This window comes from Rhyacophila brunnea, unplaced genomic scaffold (genome assembly GCF_057557595.1).
Source record: "Rhyacophila brunnea isolate RB1 unplaced genomic scaffold, BYU_Rbru_1.0 scaffold_7, whole genome shotgun sequence".
NCBI classification, from domain to species: Eukaryota; Metazoa; Arthropoda; class Insecta; order Trichoptera; family Rhyacophilidae; genus Rhyacophila; species Rhyacophila brunnea.
This window is the reverse complement of record NW_028233339.1, coordinates 39924982-39948215: the sequence shown is the minus strand read 5'-3', so window position 1 is coordinate 39948215 and position 23234 is coordinate 39924982. Positions and strand designations below refer to the sequence as shown.

At 33.7% G+C, this 23234-nt stretch overlaps 2 protein-coding genes across 2 annotated transcripts; one reads left to right on the top strand and one right to left on the bottom strand.

Annotated features, from left to right (window-relative positions):
* The first annotated feature begins 3355 nt into the window (after window positions 1-3355).
* LOC147064859 (pescadillo homolog) lies at window positions 3356-12382 on the top strand. Its single transcript, XM_085958167.1, has 6 exons — window positions 3356-3509; window positions 3599-3832; window positions 7068-7439; window positions 9964-10678; window positions 11067-11254; window positions 12032-12382. The coding sequence occupies exons 1-6, from the start codon at window positions 3486-3488 to the stop codon at window positions 12299-12301; spliced, it is 1803 nt and encodes a 600-aa protein (XP_085814293.1). The 5' UTR covers window positions 3356-3485; the 3' UTR covers window positions 12302-12382.
* A 2264-nt stretch (window positions 12383-14646) lies between these two features.
* Window positions 14647-22016, bottom strand: pelo (pelota mRNA surveillance and ribosome rescue factor). The gene is made up of 7 exons (XM_085958172.1): window positions 21880-22016; window positions 21505-21748; window positions 20559-20813; window positions 20082-20304; window positions 19436-19628; window positions 18425-18531; window positions 14647-15210 (listed from the first exon to the last, which is right to left on the bottom strand). The coding sequence occupies exons 1-7, from the start codon at window positions 21918-21920 to the stop codon at window positions 15116-15118; spliced, it is 1158 nt and encodes a 385-aa protein (XP_085814298.1). The 5' UTR covers window positions 21921-22016; the 3' UTR covers window positions 14647-15115.
* Window positions 22017-23234: the final 1218 nt, after the last annotated feature.

The following is a 23234-nucleotide window of genomic DNA, read 5'->3' as shown; positions in this document are numbered from 1 at the left end:
CCAATTAGATTAACCCTAACCTAACCTAACCTAGTAAAGACTTCTTCACATGTTGTTGCATACGTACAAATATACTCCACGGTGAAATGTTCAACGAAGAACTCATCATCTGATTAAAGGTTACACGAACACATGTTTCACTTACTGCGGCGCACGAATAAGTGTCCTGCGGTGAACTGTTTACGTACAAATTTCCGGATACGAGAAAATACACTAAAAATGGTTATTTAAAAAATTGTACACGTGAATTTTCATTTAATTATATAAATGAATCATCCCACATCAAATTGAATTCCACAACGGCAAAATGAAACGCCTAGTTTCGAATCCCCCAAAAACGACTTTTGAAAATTTTTGAGTTAGATATGTATTTGGCCGCCTGAATAATGTCTTCAAAAGTGTCCTTCCACTGTGCCTAAAGCGCAGAGTGTTCAACCAATGTGTGCTTCCCGTAATTACATATGCGTGTGAAACATGGACCCTAAGTAAAAGAGAGATCCAGAAACTTAGAGTAGCACAACGCGGTATGGAGAGGTGCATGCTGGGCATAACGCGAAAGGAAAAAAAGAGGAATGAGAGGATAAGGAAGCAGACAAGGGTTTGCGATGTGATAGAGTTCATTAAAAGCCTCAAATGGAGATGGGCTGGACACATTGCTAGAAGAAGAGACAATCGTTGGACGAATTTAGTCATCCAGTGGTATCCAAGAAGTACAAAACGTCCGCAAGGTAGACCTAGAGGCCGCTGGATCGATGAAATGATAAATTTCTGCGGAAGTACGTGGCAACGCAGTGCACAGGACCGAGAGATATGGAAAAAGCTTGAAGAGGCCTTCATCCAGCAGTGGATAGATTCAGGCTGATGCTGATGATGATGATATGTATTTAGATGGACATTTTTGTTACTTATGATAGCCAAAGATTTAACTTTAAAACGTATGATCAAAATTTCAAAACCCGCTAAAATGTTTGGGTGTGCTTTTCAAATACTCCTAAAATGGATAAGCCAAAATACTCTTTAGAATGTACGAATTAAAAAATAAATACATAAAGTTCACATTTATAGATATGAGATATGATTTTGAAACTAGGCGCTTCAAATGTTATTATTCTTGAAGTAAAATATCATCAGATCTGTGCCATTTGTATCAGAGAAAATTTGTGATGTGCGTTTTTCTCACTTAGCTGGTCGATCCACCACGCCAGGCCCGCAGGTTAGAGTCCTGTCATCCAGGGAGCATGGTCATCACTGTTGACAGGATGCTATCCTAAGAAAGAGATGTGTACATTGATACTTTTACTAGGTAGTCAAATCCAGTCAGTGTCTCGGGCTTCCAAGTCCATAAGACAGGTGCTGTATGGTATGATATTTTATGTGGAAAGAAAACGAGATATTGAATCTTCTTCACGATTGAGCCTTCTGTGGTTTCCTTAGAAAACTCGCTTTAAAAAAAAGTAAATCAGTGTTGAATTATCTCGCATGCTCAGAAGCCACCTGTGTATATATAGACCTCGAAGTCACAGATTGTGACTTTGGACGCTGTCCATGGATATTTTTGACAAATGAAAAAATTAGTGAAAATTACTTAATTTTCTTTTTTATATCTATCCTATTGCAGAAAAATGATTTTCATTTTTTTTTACCGCGAGAGAGAGTGGTGGAATGGTGGAGCCCTTACTTGATCAAATTACAAAAAAAATACTTGCCAAAACATTATAATAAACATCTAATCACAGTAAAAAAAAAATAACGCAATGACCCTGAATTATAGGCACTACCAAAAGAGGTCAACATTTTGCAATCACCTTTAGCTGAAATAATAAATAATATTATCATTATTATAAATTAATAACAAAAACATTACTATGGCATGCATTTGTGATCATAAAATGAAATAAATATATTTATGAAATAATAACACTATGCCTAGAACTCCCAGATACCAGGCTATTTTAATCCCGGGATTTCGGGATTAGAATTCCCGATTCCGACCCCGAGATTAGTGATTTCAAAACAAAATGTCATGTTTTCACAAGAACACAATAAATTCTTCTTGTTCTGACCATGTCCGATCCTAATAAGATCATAATATGGGCCTCCACAGAGTGGAGGTTTGTTTTTACATTTTGCACTCTACGACGCAAGGTCGCAAGGCCTGTGTCAGAGGAACACTTTTGGAGTCCAGTGCAACCATCTGGGCATCCATTTTGTATATAAAATTGTAGCTGAAAAAAGAATACTAAAACTAATAATTGTGTCGCTACATTTCAAAATCAGCCAAGTCCACCTTTAGGTATTCTTTTACTTTTTTTGTGAATTGCTGAAGAACTACTGCTTTCTAACATTTCTGCATTATCAAAATGTAGAATTTAATAATTTTAAATATTCTATACTCAAAATGATATAAACTTTCACGCTAGTGACTGTGTATTTGAGAAAACAAAAAGCTGTTTTTCTCCTATTCATCTATTATGGACTTGGCTGATTTTTAAATCTAGCACACAATTGATAAAGTTAACTGCAAGTCATTCAGTATTGCAGAATCATTTATAAAGACTTTACAATTAGTGTGATATGAGGATATTTTGTTTATCAGGCCCGTATTAATATAAAAATGCTTTACATAATGTTACAAGCCTAACAACTGTCTTATTAAAATGACAATAATAATAAAACGTTAATATAACCAAAGTAAAACGTCAACAGCAGTCTCCCATTTTTTTATTTACAAATAATAGTGCCTATAATGAATTATCAATAGTTTTCAAAGTGTGCGCCGTGTGACCGGATCATTGTTTATAGGTAAACTACCTAGGTACCTACGTACTCAAATACCTACTTACATAATAGGTAGGTACCTACCCATTTAGTTTTTAATAATCAATACTATAAATTATTAGATTAGATATTATTATAATAGTACTTATGAAGTTATGTGTGGTACGTAAAGAGACGGTATCTGTAACAAAGTAATTTTCATTTTATTTATGAACCGAAATATTATTTTGTCTCCCAATCAAAGAGATTGACATATTATATTAGAGAGGGCACCGTCCTATCTCTTTGCTTCCAATAAAATAAATAACAGTCATACAATTAAAACCAAAAAATATGGGAAATGGCCCAATCTCACCACGTTTTGCAGGATGTTAAATTGTTAAGCTACCTTTAAGTAGGAAAATCTTATAATTACCTGTTACCTAGGCATTTAATAAAAATATTGTTTAATGGCTGTACCGGAACAAGATTAATCCAATAATAGCTTCGTATTAAATAATAATTAATGTAGGGATTTTGCAATTCTTTATTTAAATACTCAATCTTTTTACAAAATGGCATCACCGCGTTCATCTGTCATTTTGATTTATAAATTTCACCCGAATGTAAAGTGCGACTCGTGGCCGTATAAACAATTCATAATAACAAACAATTGTCGTCGTACATCTTGTTATTAATTGTTTTAAAAAGTTCTTTAACAATTCACAATGGTAGCCAAAAGGAAAAAGAAGGTATGGCCCTTGAAATCTTTTATAATCACGTTTTACGTAAAAGTTAGGTTATGGCACGTGTGTCAATAATATTGTAAATATTTTTTCAGTATTCAACCGGAGAGGGAGCCCAGTTTATGACTAGGAAAGCAGCCCTCAAACGTCTCCAACTCTCGATCAAAGATTTCAGACGGCTATGTATTCTAAAAGGCATTTATCCCCGTGAACCACGCAATCGTAAAAGGGCGCAGAAAGGAATGGGTGGAATCAAAACCCTCTACCATACAAAGGACATTCAGTTTTTGATGCACGAACCAATTATATGGAAATTGAGAGACGTCAAGGTATGTTTTTTTGATACTAGTAAATAATGATTTTCTTTTCGACTTTTTACTGCTTTTAGTTTTCATTTATTTCCATTGCCATAAATATAGGACCACCATAATATGGAATAAAAAAATGAGAACATGTCCTCTTTAGGGGTCTTTTTACTAGTTCTCCGCCACCGCTCGCTGTCATCTGTCAGTGAGCGCAGTGTTGCCAACAGAACTATAATTATAGTACATTTTGGTTCGCGTACTATTCGTAAAGTTACATTTTCGTCCGCGTACAAGTAAAGTACACACAGTAAAAGTATAGTACGTCAAAAATACAATTTTGAAAAATTTTATTAATTGAATTCGCCGGTTTGGTTAGGGGTTCATATGTTGCGATGTTTAAAGTTCCGTAAAATGTTCGTACTTCAATCACAGCATATCGTAATAACGTGAAGCGATAATATAAGATCTCAGTGTGCGATATTAGTCTATGGACGTGGTTTTGCGTTGTATACCTACTCTAAAAAACTAATGTGACAGTTAATGACGCCGGCCGGTGTTAGCATTTTTCGGTCGTAAGAGGTGTTATAATAAAGCAGGTCATTGGAATTTCTCAAATTCTCTTTTATGATAATGTGACAAACTAAAAACTTTCATTTTCTACACGTCCTATAATTTTTACCGAAATACTATAATGGCTTGGACCGCGTACTATAATTCGATGACAAAAAGATAGCTAAAATCCAAAATGGCGACTGTCAGATTACGATGACAGAGAACCAGTAAAAAGCTGTTAGTTATTTGAATACTCATTGAAAAACAAATATTGTCAGGTCAAAGCATTCAAAATTTCTTATGACGATAAGTAAATTTGGTACAAGTCGGTAATGGGGAAGCCAGGCGGGAACCGTACTAATTGTCGTAACCGATTTTGGGCAAAATTCATTAATAAAATTCAAGAATGAAAACCTAAACTAACTCAACAAATAATCAAGTATATCGGCTATTTTCAAAATGTGTTTGCCGCCGGCTTCCCCATAACCGACTTGTATTGTAAATTTTAATCTATGAACTGTCCGTAAAGGAACACCAACAATATAAATGATGCTGGTCGACGGTAACTCCAGTAAATGACTAGCCTGAAATCATCCATTACCCACCAATGCATGATAATATTATAATTTCTTAAATCTTATTTTTGCTTATACTGTTGCTGTTTTCTTTTCCAAGTGCAAACATAGAATTTTTAAATTTTGTTTTTGTAATTTGTTTACTATTCTACTTACAATCAAATGTATGATAAAATTTGATGTAGATTGACATAACTGACAATTAATATGGACGAACCAGAGCAAATTTTTCATTAGTAGTTCCAGAAAATTGCAATAATTATAATGAAACAACTTACCTTGAAATTCCGATTTCTTCTGCACACAAATTACATAGGGTAAATTTAATTATTGTTACCATTATATTTCTTCAATATTTCGATGCAAACTTTTAATATTTCAATAAACATGGATTACAAAAAATCCTCTGAAGTTTGGATAAATAAATAAATATTTGAAAAAATATTTACTTATGTACTATTCATCGAAATTAATTTTTTGAACGAATCATTTATTTTATTCATAAGATTTTTGTGTTTTACTCACATTTCCTCACTGTTTCAAATCACTGCTATCCTTTTAATTACCACATTTAAATAACATGTTAATTATATCTAATGGCCAACGATTCCAAACGCGCCAGTGGCGGTGTTAGCACTAAATGAGTTAATTATGTTACGAGGGTGGGTCAATAATTCCTTAGAAAAAAGCATTAAAACAGGTTTTATTTTTGTATTTTTTTTTATTTCTCAACATCATTTCCTTGGAGCTCAATACACTTGGTTAGACGTTTCTCAATTTTTTTTAAACCGTCAGAAAAATAAGTTTTCGGAAGGTCCTCAAAATAAGCATTTGTCCGATCGATGACTTCTTCATTTGAAAAAAAACGTTGTCCACTTAGCCATTTTTTTAAGTTTGGGAAAAGGAAAAAGTCACTGGGGGCTAAATCTGGCGAATACGGTGGGTGGTCGACCAATTCGAACTTCAATTCTTCAATTTTAGCCATTGATCGTAAACATGTGTGAACACGGGCATTGTCCTGATGAAAGAGGATTTTTTTCCTGTTTAAATGAGGCCGTTTTTCTTCAATTTTGTTTTTTAGCTGGTCCAATAAAGATGCATAATAATCCCCTGTTATTGTTTTTCCTTTTTCCAAATAGTCAACGAAAATAATTTCACGTGCATCCCAAAATACAGTAGCCATAACCTTACCAGCTGATTTTACGGTTTTCGCCTTCTTTGGACATGGTTTGCCTTCGCAATCCACTGCTTTGACTGTTCTTTCGTCTCGGGAGTATAGTGGTGTATCCATGTTTCATCTACAGTCACAAAGCGACGAAAAAAATCATCCGGATTGCGTTGCATGAGCGACAACAGGGCTTTAGAGGCCACCACCCTACTGCGTTTATTGTCGACTGTGAGCAAACGCAGCACCCATCTTGCAGAAATATTTTTCATGCCCAATTTGTCATGTAAAATAGAAATGACGCTACCTTTTGAGATCCCTGTAACCTCAATTATCTCACTCAACTTTAATCTTCGGTCACTTAACACCATATCGTGGATTTTATTGATCATTTATGGTGTAGTCACCTCTACAGGACGTCCTGAGCGTGGTTCATCCTTTGTTGATGTACGACCACGTTTAAATTCATTTAACCAGTTATAAATAGTTGCAAGTGAAGGAGCAGATATGCCGTGAACTAAATCCAACTCATTTTTTATTTCCTTTGCTGTTAACCCTTTTATATTAAAATGTTTAATAACAACTCTAAACTCAATTTTCTCCATTTTCCATTTTTCCATTTTCCACAAGCAAATTTTTTTTTTAAATGTACGAGAAACACACAACAACCCGACCAATCTGATTGAAACTTCGCAGCATACTGAATCGGTAGTGCCGCTGCATGAAAACAAACCGCTTGCAGTACTAGTCGCGCCACCTGTCGGCTTTTCTAAGGACTTATTGACCCACCCTCGTATCTACAACAGCTAAAAACTGATTTTATGATTTTTTACGCTAATGTACTCCTGTTTCATATTCAGAGACAATCCAAAGATGCATTTCCAGTAATACGCTGCCAGCCTTGAAAAACTACAACTCTATACAAGTACTGTATTAATTATTACTGTGAATTATTGTTTTATTTCAGATATACTACCGCAGAATACAGCGCGCCCAAAGCTTAGGTGACAAAAAAACTGTCAAGCGCTACTTGAACAATTACCCTGAAATAAAAATCGACCACATTATCAAAGAAAGGTACCCCACATTTATAGACGCCCTCCGAGACTTGGACGACTGCCTGACATTATGCTTCCTCTTCAGCACTTTCCCTTCCATCAAACACGTTCCACGAGATCGATCCACCCTCTGTCGGAGATTGACCGTAGAATTTATGCACGCCGTTATTGCTGCCAAGGCTTTGCGGAAAGTTTTCGTCTCCGTCAAAGGATATTACTACCAGGCTGAAATTAAGGGTCAAACCATCAATTGGATTGTCCCGCATCACTTTGCATTCCAGGTAAAGTTTCTAATTGGTTTTTAGCAACACTGATATAAAAAAATTACGATGAATTTGCCTTAAAGTGGCTCACACATACAAACTCGACACAATTGCAAAGTGTCGACTTTGTCAATGTGGTTTAGTAGGTATTCACAAAACACAATATGCCCATGTAACAAGGGTTGTAAAATATCCTTCCAACAATGTTGAAACACTACTACAGTCTGTAATTTCTAATTATTGATGGATGCATCCATTGGCGGCTTAATCCGGAAAAACCTAGCAGGTCAATTTTGAATATATTATTTTAATTTGCCTTTTCGTTGTATACTGAAAAGACGTATTGCAAATTGACTTTTTATACATTATAGAATAAGTGCTAGAAATTGTTATAGGTCGGTACCTACTAACCCTTCAAAAAATGTCCGTTTTTCATAACGCCAACCCATCGTTAACCGAAATTGCACACAACGCGTTATAATTTTTTGTAAATCAGGTCCACTTTTCTTTCTTTGCTTTTTGAAAAATCATCAATCACACGATTATAAAAATTGTCTATTTTTCCCACATATTTTTTTTCAATACTGAGCATTGCAAGAGCGGTCAGTCTATCCTGGCCCTATTGCGTAGAAAGGTTTTTATTCTTTTGAGAGTGGAAAAACATCTTTCACTTTCAACTGTTGTCATTGGTATGACGCAAATAAATTGGAGAACTTTGATCGACTCGGAAAATGTTTCGTTGAAATTATTGCTGAGTAAAAAATGTAGAAGAGAAACTGCACTAATAGCGCCATGCAAATCATCTCGTTGATAAAACACCAATAATTCATTTTTTAACTTGATTATGTTTATTTCTTCTAACAGTTTTACCAAATTTACTTGACGTGTGGGAAAATTATTTTTAAAATCAGTGTAATTTTCTTTATTGAACAAATCGGATATAATGAGATGATCGTTGGATGCAAATCGTGCTTCCATTTCCATTATAATTGTATCACAGACTTCAATTGCTACTGCGTGCGTACTAACTGCTTCACAAAAATGTTATAAATCACCAAAAACTCCTTATATATTATTAAAATAACCAAAGGCATTCGTCAAAACCTGTCAACGAATCCGAACCGCATACACAGTTGCGTCTTGAGACCAATTATCTAGTCAGTGTTATCATTCTGTTTCATTTAATTAGGTGAAAAAATCTTTTGTCTCACACTCGGGCATTGCCGATATTACAGTAATTCACGCACCGTTACAAGCTTCGATCTCGTATTTTGTGTTATATCGATCTCTGTCTTATGTATGAGAAACGAGAGAGAAAATTTTATAAAAATATTCAATTTGGGTCAATTTTCAGACTGCCGGCGAACACAATATTTTTGTTCGGGGAATTATCGCCCAAACAAAAAAAGCCCAATAGACTGGGTTGACACAATATCGCGCGCCCTATAATTTCAAATCCACCGATTATTATTAATATTATTATATATGACATTGCACATATTATTAATATTATTATGTCGATTGTAATGCCGGGTCCACACCGAAAACAAGTCGCGCGACAACTCGTTAAATTTTACGATAAGCATGATAATTATCGTAAAATTTCTTAAGCAATTATGATAATTATCGTAAAATTTAACGAGTTGTCGCGCGACTTGTTGCCGGTGTGGCCGCACTTTTAGGTATTTATTTTGGCAGGTCAATGACCGAATGACCTATAGAGGGAGCCGCCAGTGGATGCATCTAATATTTCCACCAATTAATTATAAAATCACTATCTTCGTCTGATTTCATAATAAAGTTAACTAGTTTGAATATTTGACGATTGATTTTTTTTATATTTGACTCGTAATACTCGTAATAAGTAAGACTGACAAAGTGTGCATTATTTTTGTCAGATTTCCACAGCCTACCTCTACTATGGTTTGGTCTAGAGGCAGAGTTAAATCAAATTTTAAAAACTACCCAATAACATCTGCAATTTGAATCCTTAGTTCAATGAAAACAAATAAGTATGACTGACAAAGTTTAGTGTACACTATGTCTGATCAGCCAGCCTACCTCCACCCCTCACCGCCGGTGTGCGTAGGACAATAAAACTTTTTGGCATTTCTGAGTTAAGATTGGTGTTCAGTCAAATCTCTGTATCGCCTAAGAAATCTGAATATGTAATTTAAACAGGAGTTGGTAACATACCCAATTTGCAGTATGACTATCACCATATCTTTGATTTTGTTTTTAAACCTAGAGCTGTGTAGCCTACATCTTTTTACAGCCATGTTTATACTGATGGATCTATCTAATTAATCTCTCAAAATAGTCACATTTTCCAAAATTCAGCAGTTTCGTATCATCTGAAGGACAGATATGTATAATTATTGTAGAAAACCCTTGTTATAATCCTGCAGAACTAAAAATCTTACAAAGATTAAGAACTGCTTTGGTGAACTAAGAAAATTTTAGGCATCTATTCTTGCGTTCTGGCTGAACTAGCCAGCACTGGTTTTAAAGGGCATAATTTTTTTTTTTTATTTATTTATAGCCTCACACAAAGGACGAAGTTGATTTCAAACTGATGGCAACTTTTGTTGAATTTTACACTGTCATGTTAGGATTTGTAAACTTCAGACTATTCCATTCATTAAATATGCAATATCCGCCTAACTTCTCTGGAGAAACCGGCGACATAGACAAAGCGTTGATTGACGAAGATGCCTATGTGGCTGAAAGAGTGGCTGCCATGAATACCCCCTTGTCGTTAGTGGATACAGGAGCAGACAATGACGAAGAAACCACCATCGATCACTTCCCTTCAGACGAAGACCCTCAAAAATTAGAAGAAGCCAAACAAGAAGCGGACAAAGTCATCCGACTGAAGACACTATTCAAAGGCTTTAAGTTTTTCATTAACCGTGAAGTACCTCGAGAATCGATGGTGTTTCTGATCAGATGTTTCGGCGGTGACGCCTCATGGGACAAGAATTCATTCGTGGGTGCTACTTTTGACGAAAGTGATGAGACCATCACTCATCATATTGTCGATAGGCCGTCAATGGATAAGCAATATATCTCCAGATACTATGTTCAACCTCAGTGGGTTTTCGACAGTGTCAATGCACGTGCTCTACTTCCCGTCAGCAAATATTTGATGGGAGCTGTTTTGCCGCCGCATCTGTCTCCCTTCATTGATAAGGAGAAAGACCAGGTTTATATTCCACCAGAAGCCAGAGCTCTTGAAGCTGGAATTGCTGATGCAGGTTAGTTAATTATCTTTGTTATATTATTAATAAATTTAAAGAGTTTTTGGCTTCAGCAGTTTTATGTTGTATCATTTCATTCTTCTGCGATGAGGTAACCTTCATTAATTTATCTTCTTGATAATAGAATTGTTAATAGCTTTGGAAGATCAGATCAAATTTACATTGATAATACCATGACAATTATGAAAAATATATAGTATGTATATTAAAAATGATAACTTTAACTACCTCACACACTTGTGTTACGTCCAATGATGCAGCTCTTGATCCTGCATCAGGGTTTTGATGATGTAGCAGTGGCGAATACCTTAATAGGGGTCTCAATTTTGATATGGGAGAAGAAAGCAAAGTTATACTAATATATTGTCATGTATATTTTATTCAGGCAAAACAAGTGATGATTCTGAAACGGACGTTGAAGAAGCCACAGATGAGGATGAGGGGATTTCCCGAACTGAGGGTCTGGGAGAGGCGGAAGCCTTGCAGAATGCCTACAATGATGAAATCAAAGACGATTCTGACTCATTGGAGGAATCCGATTATGAAGAGGATAAACAGAGCAAAAAGGAAAAGGTAAAAAATACAGTGTTACATTTAGTTTTCAATCTCAGTATGTATCAATGTTTAAAAACACTGCTCAATGGCAGCATTAGTAGTCGCCTTCACTCGCAGAAGACCGATGAAGAAAATTACTCATAATACTCTTACCGTTCGTACCTGGCGACAGATTCATTCAAGCGCCAATCTTTATAGCAGTGGTGTTGCCAGTTGCTGTCGCATATCGCAGTTACTGAGCTCGAATAGTAAAATATATTATATTTGCAAGGAAGATATTTATTTCACAAAACTATGCCCTTTGGATACCGAGTTGGACCAGTGTATGTCTGATAGAATCTCGAGAGCAATGATCCAATGGGTTTGGTAAATAGCTAAGGACCATACCTTGTAGAAAAACCTTATTGATATAACCTCCACCAACTCTATATTGTATTGCATTAATTGAATTGGAATTTTTTAAATTTCTTTATGAATATAAGCAGTACATATGCAGTTGATAGAGCATTATTTCTTTATAGAAGAATAAAATATTAATATAAAAGATAGTGAACATTACCAATAGTAAATTTGTTTTATTCCAGTGATTCAGTCACAAATATGTTATGAATAAAAGCACCTATCAGTCAATGTACCGCTTATGAAGTTGTGGGTCTCGTGCTTGGAACCAGAGCTGACACAGATTTAGAGGTTCAGCAAGTGGCTAATCTCATAAAAAATCGAATAAGAGTTCATCTTGTGATATCACAATATTTTTGTTCTGCCCTTAATATCTTAAACTTTTGTATATTACAGAAAAAGGGAATGGCAGTTGTACCAGGTGAAGTGGAAAAAGAGATTCCATTCGAGAAGAATCGTCAAGACAAACAAGACTTCCAACTCAGGGAGAAAATGATAAAGAAGAAACACAGGCGTCTCTACAAGAGCATGATGGACGGGAAGAAGAAGAGGATGAAGGAGATCTGGCTTCTCAGGAAGAAACGAAGGGTTCATGATGAGAAGGAAAAAGAAGTTAAGAAGGCTGTCAAGAAGTCGGCACGAAGTGATCCAATAGAAAACGTTTAATTTTGAATAATTTATCGACTAATCTACACCTGTTCGTTCTCAAAAGTTGATATGTGAAATAAAAATATTTTGACTAAAAAATGACTACTTCTCTGTGATCTTTGTTTCCCTTTCCTGATCATCGATCATGTAGAAATTAATATATTGCCATATTGTGGGCAACAAACGGAATAGTGACAACTTGAACTTGACATTACCTACATTGAATTTATGAATTCTGCAATCGGAAATTCTCACGCTGACCAATCTTGCCTTGATTTTGAAACGTCAGTTTAAGTCGTAGGCAAAATAGTTGTATTTTCCAGCACGATCGAAATGACATTGACTTGATCAGGGCTGTCATATAAAAATAAATTTTGGTATCGAAACTTTTTAATATAAAAAATACAATGATCATGAAATAATTCCAAAGTTATGTGCACTGCATTATCTAACAATATTTGAGGCAAACAATAATTAGTTGCAATTTTTTTGAAAATAACTTATCCAGTCTCACCCTGTTTCACAGTAGGTATGTACCTACATTATTTATTTCATTATATTTACATTAAAAAATAGTTCAGGTCACTGATCCACACTGCAGGGGGGATGGTTTGATGCTTTTAACACGTTAACTCAAAACAACTACATACTGTCAAATTATTAACTTCAATTCGAACTAGAGGTATTTATTGATTGATATATATACTTACCTGGTACCTAATATTTACGTTTTCAGCGTTACGGCAATCAATATTTAAGTACAGTGGCACTCAGTTATTACGATCACGGATATAGCGAGATCTCGGATGTAACGAGGAAACATTTGTTGACATTTTAGTTTATGATTTTCTCCATACATTTATTCACTTTTATAACGAGCTACTTATCGGTTATACCGAGCTAAAATATGGTCAAAAATTTTCTTAAAACTGTTAATATGTCGATCGTTAAAAAACATTTCGACCCTAAGCAATAAAATCCGACCAAACAGGATGCTGCCGGAATCGGATTACGTTTATGATACTAATTAAGTGTCTAAGTACAGTAAAACCTCATTAATATGAATTCCATGGAACCAAAAAACGAAAAAAAATTCGAATTATGAAATGTATGTGGGAAAAATATTAAAATTTTGAAAAAAAAAAAAATTTTGATTTCCAATCATAGATGTGTCTACCGAATTGGGTCATAAAATGTCAGGATTATTTTTATTACCTTAAAATAAGTAATTTTTGATTTTTTAAGAAAAGTCTGTCACAATTTTCAATGACTGGCTCATGAAATAGTGTACTTTATTATGATTTATTGAATATTTTTGTATACCAAGGACTCTGAAATCATTTCGAATTAAAGGTATGGTTTTATATGAAAATAATGTTCAAGGGACTTTTTTTTCAGGAGAATTTTGAATTATCAGTGTTCTTACTAACGAGGTTTTACTGTACCTACCTAATTGGTGTTTTTGCTGACAATATTGAAAAAGTATACATGCATATGGTTGAAATTGCATGTAAAAAATCCAAGGTTTGTGAAGTCACTAGGTACCTACCAGCGTTCATTACAATAAACAACTTCTTTCGTAGTTTATGAATGCCATGCTTGTTTCAGGGGAAAATTCTAATTATGTATTTTTGTTGAATTGCGACTTTTTGTGTTATGTGACCGCTCATTTAAAAATACCTATTCTCTGATATAACAAGTAACACTTGTAATAACCAAGTTCGACTGTATTTAATGGTAAAAATTACCAATGACTCAATACTAGCAAAAAAAGTGTCAGTCCCTTAAATATAAAATTAGGGTTTCGCTGTTTAATATCTTCATGCTCTCATAAGTTGTAATTTTGGATTTCGGCTATGGAGAAAAATTAGATTCTATTCAACTTGAAGAAATTCAGTGTTCGAAAGTTGGAAAACATTTTTTGTGTGTACCATAATTTAACCGGCTCTATGCCTTCAGCGAGTTTACTCGTTCTATGAGGCCGAGATCGACAGGCCGTACAGACAAATTTCACGAGCTATCTCATCCGACTTTAAACTCAAATTACTAGCCGCTGTCGATTGATCTCCGTAATCCAAAAAACTAAACACAGTGATATCTATGACGTACTTGAATAATTATGAAATACTAACCACAAATTATTGATATTACAGCGATTTTAGTAAGAGCTTTGCTCTACATTCAACGTGTCATTATAAATCAGTCTGCCATAGTAGGCTAAAATATCGTGAGGCATAGAAAAGGTTAGGGGGTTCCCCATTATGTTCTAGAAAATATAAAAGGATTCCGTGATTAAAATTATTTTGGAAATGCTGCCACAATACATATTTTACTTCACATCAATAATAATATTATAAAAACAATTTATAAAAAAACAACTTATTCTTTATTTACAATAATTATCAATAAACAAGAATAAATACAAAATTAAGCAACGGCATATAATCGTTACAATAATTAATTTACTCATAGTGTCAAGAAATAATTTATTTACAGTGATTTAAATATTTTACTAGCGAAATATACATAGAATTATCATGGTTACGGGAATATAACATTTCATAAACCCGTACAAACTCTTTTACAATCGATATAGTGACAGTTACAGGGAAGTACAGATGTACGAGTGTAATAATTCATTGATGTCAAGAAAAGTCTTTTAACAAATTGCCTAAATAAATATCAATTACCAAACACAACACCAGGCTTCGAAAACAGTCATTTTTTTAATAAATTCACCAACCACTCGTGGTCAGGATATTAAAGCGCTGCCATATTAGTGGCTGCTCAATTGACAGTGTCATAGCGTCAATACGATAAAATGATATAATATTATTCAGAATTGCTTCCGTCTTCATCACTGCTGTCTTCCAGCTCGGGCATCGGAAACCGCAGGATCGCTGCAACTCCCGTCAGCTGATCGAGTTCTATAATTTAAAAAAAAGTTAATTAATCACTAATTGGTGTAACTTTTTAAAATTCCAACAGTCATTTTTTCTGACTCGGGTTTTGCCTGTCGGCATCTTCAGGCACTATGCACATTCACCAAATTGCACATTAGCAAATGCATGCTGACAGAATATAATTAACCCTTAACACTCGAGTGCCGCCATATCGGCGGCATTAGAAGTTTCCCGTATTACTCGAGTGCCGCCGTAGCGGCGGCACCGCCTATAAAGTCATTTTTTGTAATATTTTCAGAAATTTTTATAATGCGATTTCAATCAAGTTAGAATGAATAATAATAGGTTATTACATTTATCTGAGAAAGAAGTCGGCAAAAGAATACTGCGTGCCTAATTTCAACATAGTATTTTTATCGGAATCTTCTCTTTTTTTATTCGTAGGTCGTCGCTTGCAAGCAATGTTTTTTTGTCACATAAATTTTATTTATTGAACGTTCCCAGACTAGAGTGAAGTGTTTGTCACGCATGATTTTGAAGTGTGTTTATATTTTTTATTGGTTCTCGCTTGCGCAGGGGCGTCTCGTATAGTTTACAGTTTTATATTTGAATACTGTTTTTGATGACAATACTTATTAGTATATTATGCCGATTCGGAACCTATATAATGTGAAATACTCTAATGAGTCAAATGAAAATTATTACGTATCGATTTATTATTTTTTGAGAAATCTTTTGATAAAGTGTACCGCACTGGGAATGAGTTGTTATGAGCCCGAAACTAATTTAGGAAATTTACGAGACAGCCGCTTATATTACAAGTGTATTTGAAGGCAATTCATTTGTATCATATATACAGTCATAATGGACGATTTACACTTTATAGCCAGTTCTCTACATACCGCTATTTCATTACGATTCTGTGATAAGCCAGGATTACATATTGGAGATTGCTTTGTGAAATACCACACAATGAAGAATTATAAATAAACTAAAAATAAGTACAGTATATTCATTATAAATTTATTTTACAGAATAAAAAAAAAAAAATTTTTTTTACATTTTTTTCACCAATTAAATGTTTTATATTGAAATTATGCTTTGTGCGGGAAAAAGTCTCGAGTGGGTGGTATGTACCTATAAAAAAAATTTCGAGTGGAAAAGGTTAACTCTTGTTTATATACCAAATTAATACATTAGAGGTCTCTTTAATTGTGTGAACTGTCAATTCATGGTGGAAATATATTTTTAATTTTAAAATGTCCCTCTGAGGTAGACGAAACCGGTATAGATCTACCATCATAAATTGGCATTTCAGCAAGGGCGCTAGTATGACATTGAGAATGTTGCCATAAATAACAAAAAAATGGTAATTTATAATTTTTTATTGGTAGTAGATTTCTGTACAAATATTATTAAAATAAAAAATGAACACAATCAAAATAAAAGCGTGTTACTTTTTTTATAACCACGAGGAAGAAATGCATAGTTGGAAAAATCAGAAATTGGAAAATATAATAAAAAAAGCGAAAATAAATTAAACTCTAAAGACAGTAAAATAGTATCAACATAAATGGAATTTTAAATGAAACACGATAACTATAAATTACACAAACAATGTAGAAATTATATAACTACTATAATGGTTCAATTCCAGATAGACTATCATCCGATTCTGTGTCACTCTCAGGACCATTTACAGTAAAAATAAAACCAGTCAAGGTCATATTATGGAATTCACACTTGTAAATGTCAGTTTAATTAATATACTAAATTTCTTTATAAATCCGTTTACATACACAAATAATAAGTAAGTATTCATTTATATTGCTATCCGACATTAATTTTTATTTATATCATAACTTTGAACAAAACTAAAAAAAACAAGAAATTACTTGCGTTGTAATATAAATGCAACTTGGTAACACTGAAAATAAATCTTCAACTGTCATGGCGGCTGGCCGTTGTATTCCATTATCGATATAAATAATCAATACTTTTTGTCCTTTTTCATCATCGCAGAATTGCCATACTTTTAAAATGATGTCTCTGGCATTCCCACGAACTGTTTAAGAACTACTTGCCATTATGCACTATACTTATTTCTTCTGTATTTTCAATAACACAATATATATCCCGAATTCTGCACGCTGACGTTTCAAAATGTAAACATTTGACTCAGTCTGGAATAAATTTGTCATAACGCCCAATCAGTAAACACTACTTACTGCGAAGTTATTTTCGGTTTGCGCTTCGTCTGCGGAGACATAATTCGTTGTCGATTATATTAAAATATAGCTTACTTTAAATACTTACCAAGTAATTGGTGCTAAGTAGCTATCGAATAATGTCAAATATTAAAAGGTCACATTCGTTTATTAATAATCTAAAATGCTCTTTATGTTTTCAAATGTACAAACAATAAAAATCTTGCAAGCAAGAAAAACAGCGTACCTACCTAAATTAACAACAAACACTCATTCGATTATAAAATACTATATCAAATATGAAATTATGTATTAGGTAAATTCCGTATTTAAAAGGAAAAAGCTTTTTTAACTTGTTGATCTCTTTTTTTAATAGGTAGGTATAATTTATTTATCAACACTAAAATTTAGTTTTTTTTTTAAGTTTAAGTACAAAAATCGTGTTTCATTAAAATTATTAATGCATTAAAGGTCGTTAAATTATTAAGTAAAAGAAAAAGTACATAAGTAATAACATTATTATGTAAGTGGAAAAATAAGAAATAGTTGTCAAGTTTTAAGAGAAATATTGAACATTTTCATAGATACCGCAGAACAGATCAATAACATAGAAATGCGAAAACCAGTTGCATTCCACAATTTTTTTCTTTGTATTCCTTATATGTAGATAACCTACCCAGTGTCGATCCAGGAGAAGACCTCCCCTAACTCCTTAGACTATTCTCAGTTTCTAATTCTTCGCTGCCACATACATCCATCGAACTTAATGAGATCATCGATCCAGCAGGTTTTAGGACATCCCTGTAGTCATCTATTGGTTGTACACTCGCTGAGCAACACGTCCAACTCAATGCCATTTATCAGCTGGACTCTTATCACATCACAATATACTCTCGTCTGCCTCAAAAATCCTTTAAAATATTGTATGGCACCATCTCAGCACAAGACATGTTAATATAATCAATTTGAAATAATATGTACCTACAAATAAAGGCATATTTTAAAATAGGAAACAGAAAAGATTGACTTACGTTCCCCAGATATGTGCATACTTGAAAAAATTTTGACTTCACCGCCTGACTCCCTCACCGAATCCACGAGCGATACATACTGCTTTCTTGTTTTGATATCTTGACACCTGTAATAATAACACCATCAAGTAGAAAATTTAACTTGATCTGTGGCAGTTGGGTGAACTAAAATCCCCTCTCGCACTAGGAAGATTATCCTACATGGAAGAAGAAAAAAGCTATAATGAGCTCATTCTGCCTATAAACAAGATTGACAAGACAAAAAGGTCATGGCAATGAGAGGTATAATTCATTTCACATTTTAATATATCCATATATTCATAATATGTACTATAAAATCCAGTCATTGGAAAAAATTGGCATATTATGTCATTTTATTTCTGTTTTCATCAAGCAAGTAGGGAATAATATCTTCAAATCCTGGCAATACTCTTTAAGAAAAATAATAGTATAATATAATTACAAAATTACTAAATACATGACTTTTGCAGAAAATAAGCTAAATGTCTATTAGCAAGGGTATTCTAACTAATTAACACGGTAACACATTTCCATCCCTTTTCTTGATCAAAAATAACACAGAAATCTATTCAACAAGATTTGACAGCTGGCAATTAACGCGATCATGAGCGGCCATATTGATAAACATCATGCCTGACGGCTAAATTCCCGGGATAATTAACTGCCTGAATACGACATATCAAATTTATCACTTCTTTATTGATTTTGGAGTTAAGAATAGGCTTGCAGGTGTATTTATTGAACTCAGCTTGACTGAGAGTCCATATGTTTGAAGTCCGCCTTACGTGAACTAGAATCAAGAGGTGTTCTCTACTGAGAATCCTCATAGAAAAATGCATTCCAAATATAGAAATCAATCAAATCAATGAAAATTTGAGACAGCTCTGTTTGCCTGCACCGGACTGTGTTAAATTTAATCATCCCTGTCGCAATCCAAAGTCATGAGGTCCTGACAAAGAAGAAAAATGAAAGTTTATATTGTAAACTTGCCTAAATAGCTTGTCCGAAATTAAGAGTGTTTCGACAGCTTGAGATTCATTAGCTCTTTCGACATGTTTCTTTCCATAGAATGCTTTAGCTGGTTCACATTGGAGCATCGTGTAGAACGATTCAAGGATTCGCACTTCTCCTGAAGCTTTTGTGTCAGACATTCTCACCGCGACTATAGGATCCTGGAGTACTTCTGAAAATTTCACACTTCGTTAATATTCAGTTTGCAAATTTTAATGCCACATATTCTTACATGGATTGAAATATTAGGTACAGATTGTAATTACATCAAACTATGTATTGAGTAAATTGATTCGTAATTTATTGTCTGTTTACTTAAAAATAGACCTAATAGAATAAATGTAAGACACAACCCCTATGCCAAAATTTGTGTTTCTAAAAAAATCTGTTTTCAACCAAATTTGACACCTTTCTTTTAGCACTTCCTTCCAAAGAGCATTTTGAACTGTATAATTTTAACATTTAGCAAAACCAGTTAAGTAGCAAAAAAAATAATTTTAAAGAATAATTTGACACTCTGACAAATTTAACATTCTGACACGACCATTTATTGACAACCGGAGTAAAAAAAATTGTGAAAAAATATAATGACTGTTTTCAAAAATAATTTTGAAGGCATTCTTACCTTTGAGAGAATGCTTGAACCCAGACGAGGCGTGTACCAGCATAAACTTTCCTTTGTTTTCAAGCAATAATTTATTGTCAGTTTTGATAGCCTGCTGTATCATGTATTCGAAGAATTGGTCTTTCACAAAGCCCGGGGAAGCCAAAATCACGCATTTGACAATGGTGAAATTAATGTGACGAATGATGGCTTGCATAACAGATTCGTAGAACCTAGACAAACCCTGGAATTACGATAAAAACAAATAAAATTTACAATAGATGCTATTACATACGTGTAAAAATTTCATTGGTAACATATATTAACAATATTTATTATGTACCTATGTACTGTTTTATATGTATGTAGGTATTGCTTTATTATTATTTTTTGTTATCTTTAGCAATTTTTAGATAAATATGCCAGAAGATTTGGATTGTAGAATCTATAAATGTTGTGTTCGAGACAAAATTCCCAGTTTAAAAATTAAAATCAAACCTTCTCGTGTTGTTGAACAAATCCTTTCCGTTTACGCGGTATGGTGACATCAATTTTGGACCTCACGAGCGTCATGCAGGCAGTGATGAGGCAGACGTGCGCCAGCCCATCTTGCATGATGACTGCGGCGAGATCAGCATTCTGAGTGACGTCGCAGGCCATGTCCACACGCTCCAGAGCAACAGAGTCCCATAGTGACTTCCGTAGAGTAAACTTGCGGTTCACTTCCAAGTCCAGCGTGTGGTATGCTCCCATCTGAAAACAATGTTCCAAACTAGATTAAGTACATATACAAATATATTAAGTAATTATTTTTTTTATTATTTGAATGTGTATTATTATTGAAAAACACATTTTTAAAAATTATTTCTTTTCATTTATCAACATTTTGATGTGACTCAAATAGGGTCAGCAGACACGCTGTTTGGAACCCCTGTTTTACGCTATCAATCCGTCTATGATGGGAACTATTTCTAATAACTATACTATAGGTCTCACAAATTTCCCCAAGGAAAGGCTACAGAGGCGTGGTTAGCCATTATCAAGTCGCATAATATGTTGCACGATATATTTTATCTATATTATATTTGTTTCCACAAGTGTTATTATGGATGGCTTACTGATATTCGGCCCACACACATTTCCGCTTTGAATTCGGTTCCTGCACGCCAAATCTTCAAATAGTCTTATTGTGGGAATAAATCTATTGTACGATGCACTCCAAATTTTACCCAACAGAATAATAAACACGCTTAATATGTTTGCACAAGCACCTGGGTAGTAACTGTAAAAATATGCAGTTTTGGGGTAGTTTTGCCTACAAAAGATAAAACTTTATACTTGAGAAATTAAGTAGGCACCTGTCTATACCACCTATAATGTAAATATGAACCATAAAGTGAATGCAAGGTTACTGAAGGGCAATTTAAGAGTATGTGACACTAACCTTAACATACTGATTTTCTTGTATATTTCTTCCTTTAAGACGTAGCACACAGGCCTGCGTATCAAAATCGATTGTTTCGACATTAATTGTAAGAATAGTTCTGACCCTGCTGCTCGTGGACGATCCGGTGGCAGTTTCATTTTGAACTTTTCTGATGGTAGAACTTGTGACAACGTCGCCTTCGGATATCAGATTATATGCATGCCACATATCTTCCGAATCCTCAGGAATAAGACCGATGCTCCTGTTAAAAAACAATGATAAACTCAGTAACACATTAACAATAAAACTGCAATTTATATACGTAGACAAAGCAGTCGGAAATATGACAGATATCAAGTAACGCTTTGTAGAATTCGTGCAAATTTGACTTACCCCGTGCCATCTTTCTCCAAGCTTTTGAATACGAGCTTCATTTTATATATGTGATATATTATTGAGCAGCATTCTCATAAAATATTTAACAGCATTTCGTAAACGCCGATCCCTCTGTGACAGATTGAACTGTAAAGACTTAATTGCCATATTAAAAATATACACGTGCGCCATTTTTCACAACATGGTTATACTTGCAATTTTCAAATAAAATTTATTATTTGAAAGAAAAGGTAGGTACCTTAAAAAATAATCTACAGTTTTTTTGTAATTTATTAGATGTTAGTTTTCTTAATAATACATTTTCCAAGAAGAAAATCACATATAAACCATAATATAACAAAATCAAATGTTTTTTTCATTCATAAAATTTTTAAATTAATTTAAATAAGTAGGTAGGTACAGTAAAAACAAAACAATGATTCGGTTGGTCGATGATGTGCGTGCGGATGTTTAGCCCTACTAGTTTTACTAATTACCTGGCCCGTGTTTTAATATAGTAATTAGTGTGCCCGTAGCGCTGACAACGGTATAATATATGTATTCATACGCATACAATCCACGAACCAAATCATTGTTTTGTTTTTACTGTACCTAGGTCGTCATCATTTTTTTCCACAGGAGATATTTTATTTTAATTTTTAAATTAATGAATGTTTTCGAAAAGATATCTCTTAATTTTGGAATATTTTAAGCATCGAACCTATCAATAAACACTATCAAAATAATTTTCATACGAATTGGATCAAAATCTACCTACCTACCTATAGTATTAAATTTTAGCTAAAGACCAGCATTATAAACATTACGTCCTACATAAAAGAATATTGCTTGCATTCGTTTAAAAACAAATGAATTGTAGGTAATGATTTTGAAAGTAGATTTATTTCATTGTTTTATTTTTCTGTTTTTAATTTTGGCCAATGAAAATTTATGTCAATACAAATTCATTAATTAGGGACCTGTTCAAAAAATGTCTTCAAAAAAACCACCATCTAACAAAAAAGAAATTGGGGATACAATAAGTAAGTAGGTTCATTTTATTGTATACATTAATTTATCATTTAAATAGTCAATTCTAAGATTAAGTACCTATATGGAATGTTGGAGGCACCATAAGAATCCTTCTTTATATGATGAAAAGGAAGTAGGTAGGTACTAATTATTGTTGAAAATTGAGATTATTGTTTTATAGTAAAGTTAATTACCTACCAGCAATAATTTACCTTGAACAATCAGCAGGTGGGTAGATAGGTATCTATTGGGAAATAGAGGTTTCGTTACAATAGAATTATTCATAGGTAGGTAGGTTAAAAAATAATAATCTTCAGTTTTTTGGTTTTAATATCACTAGT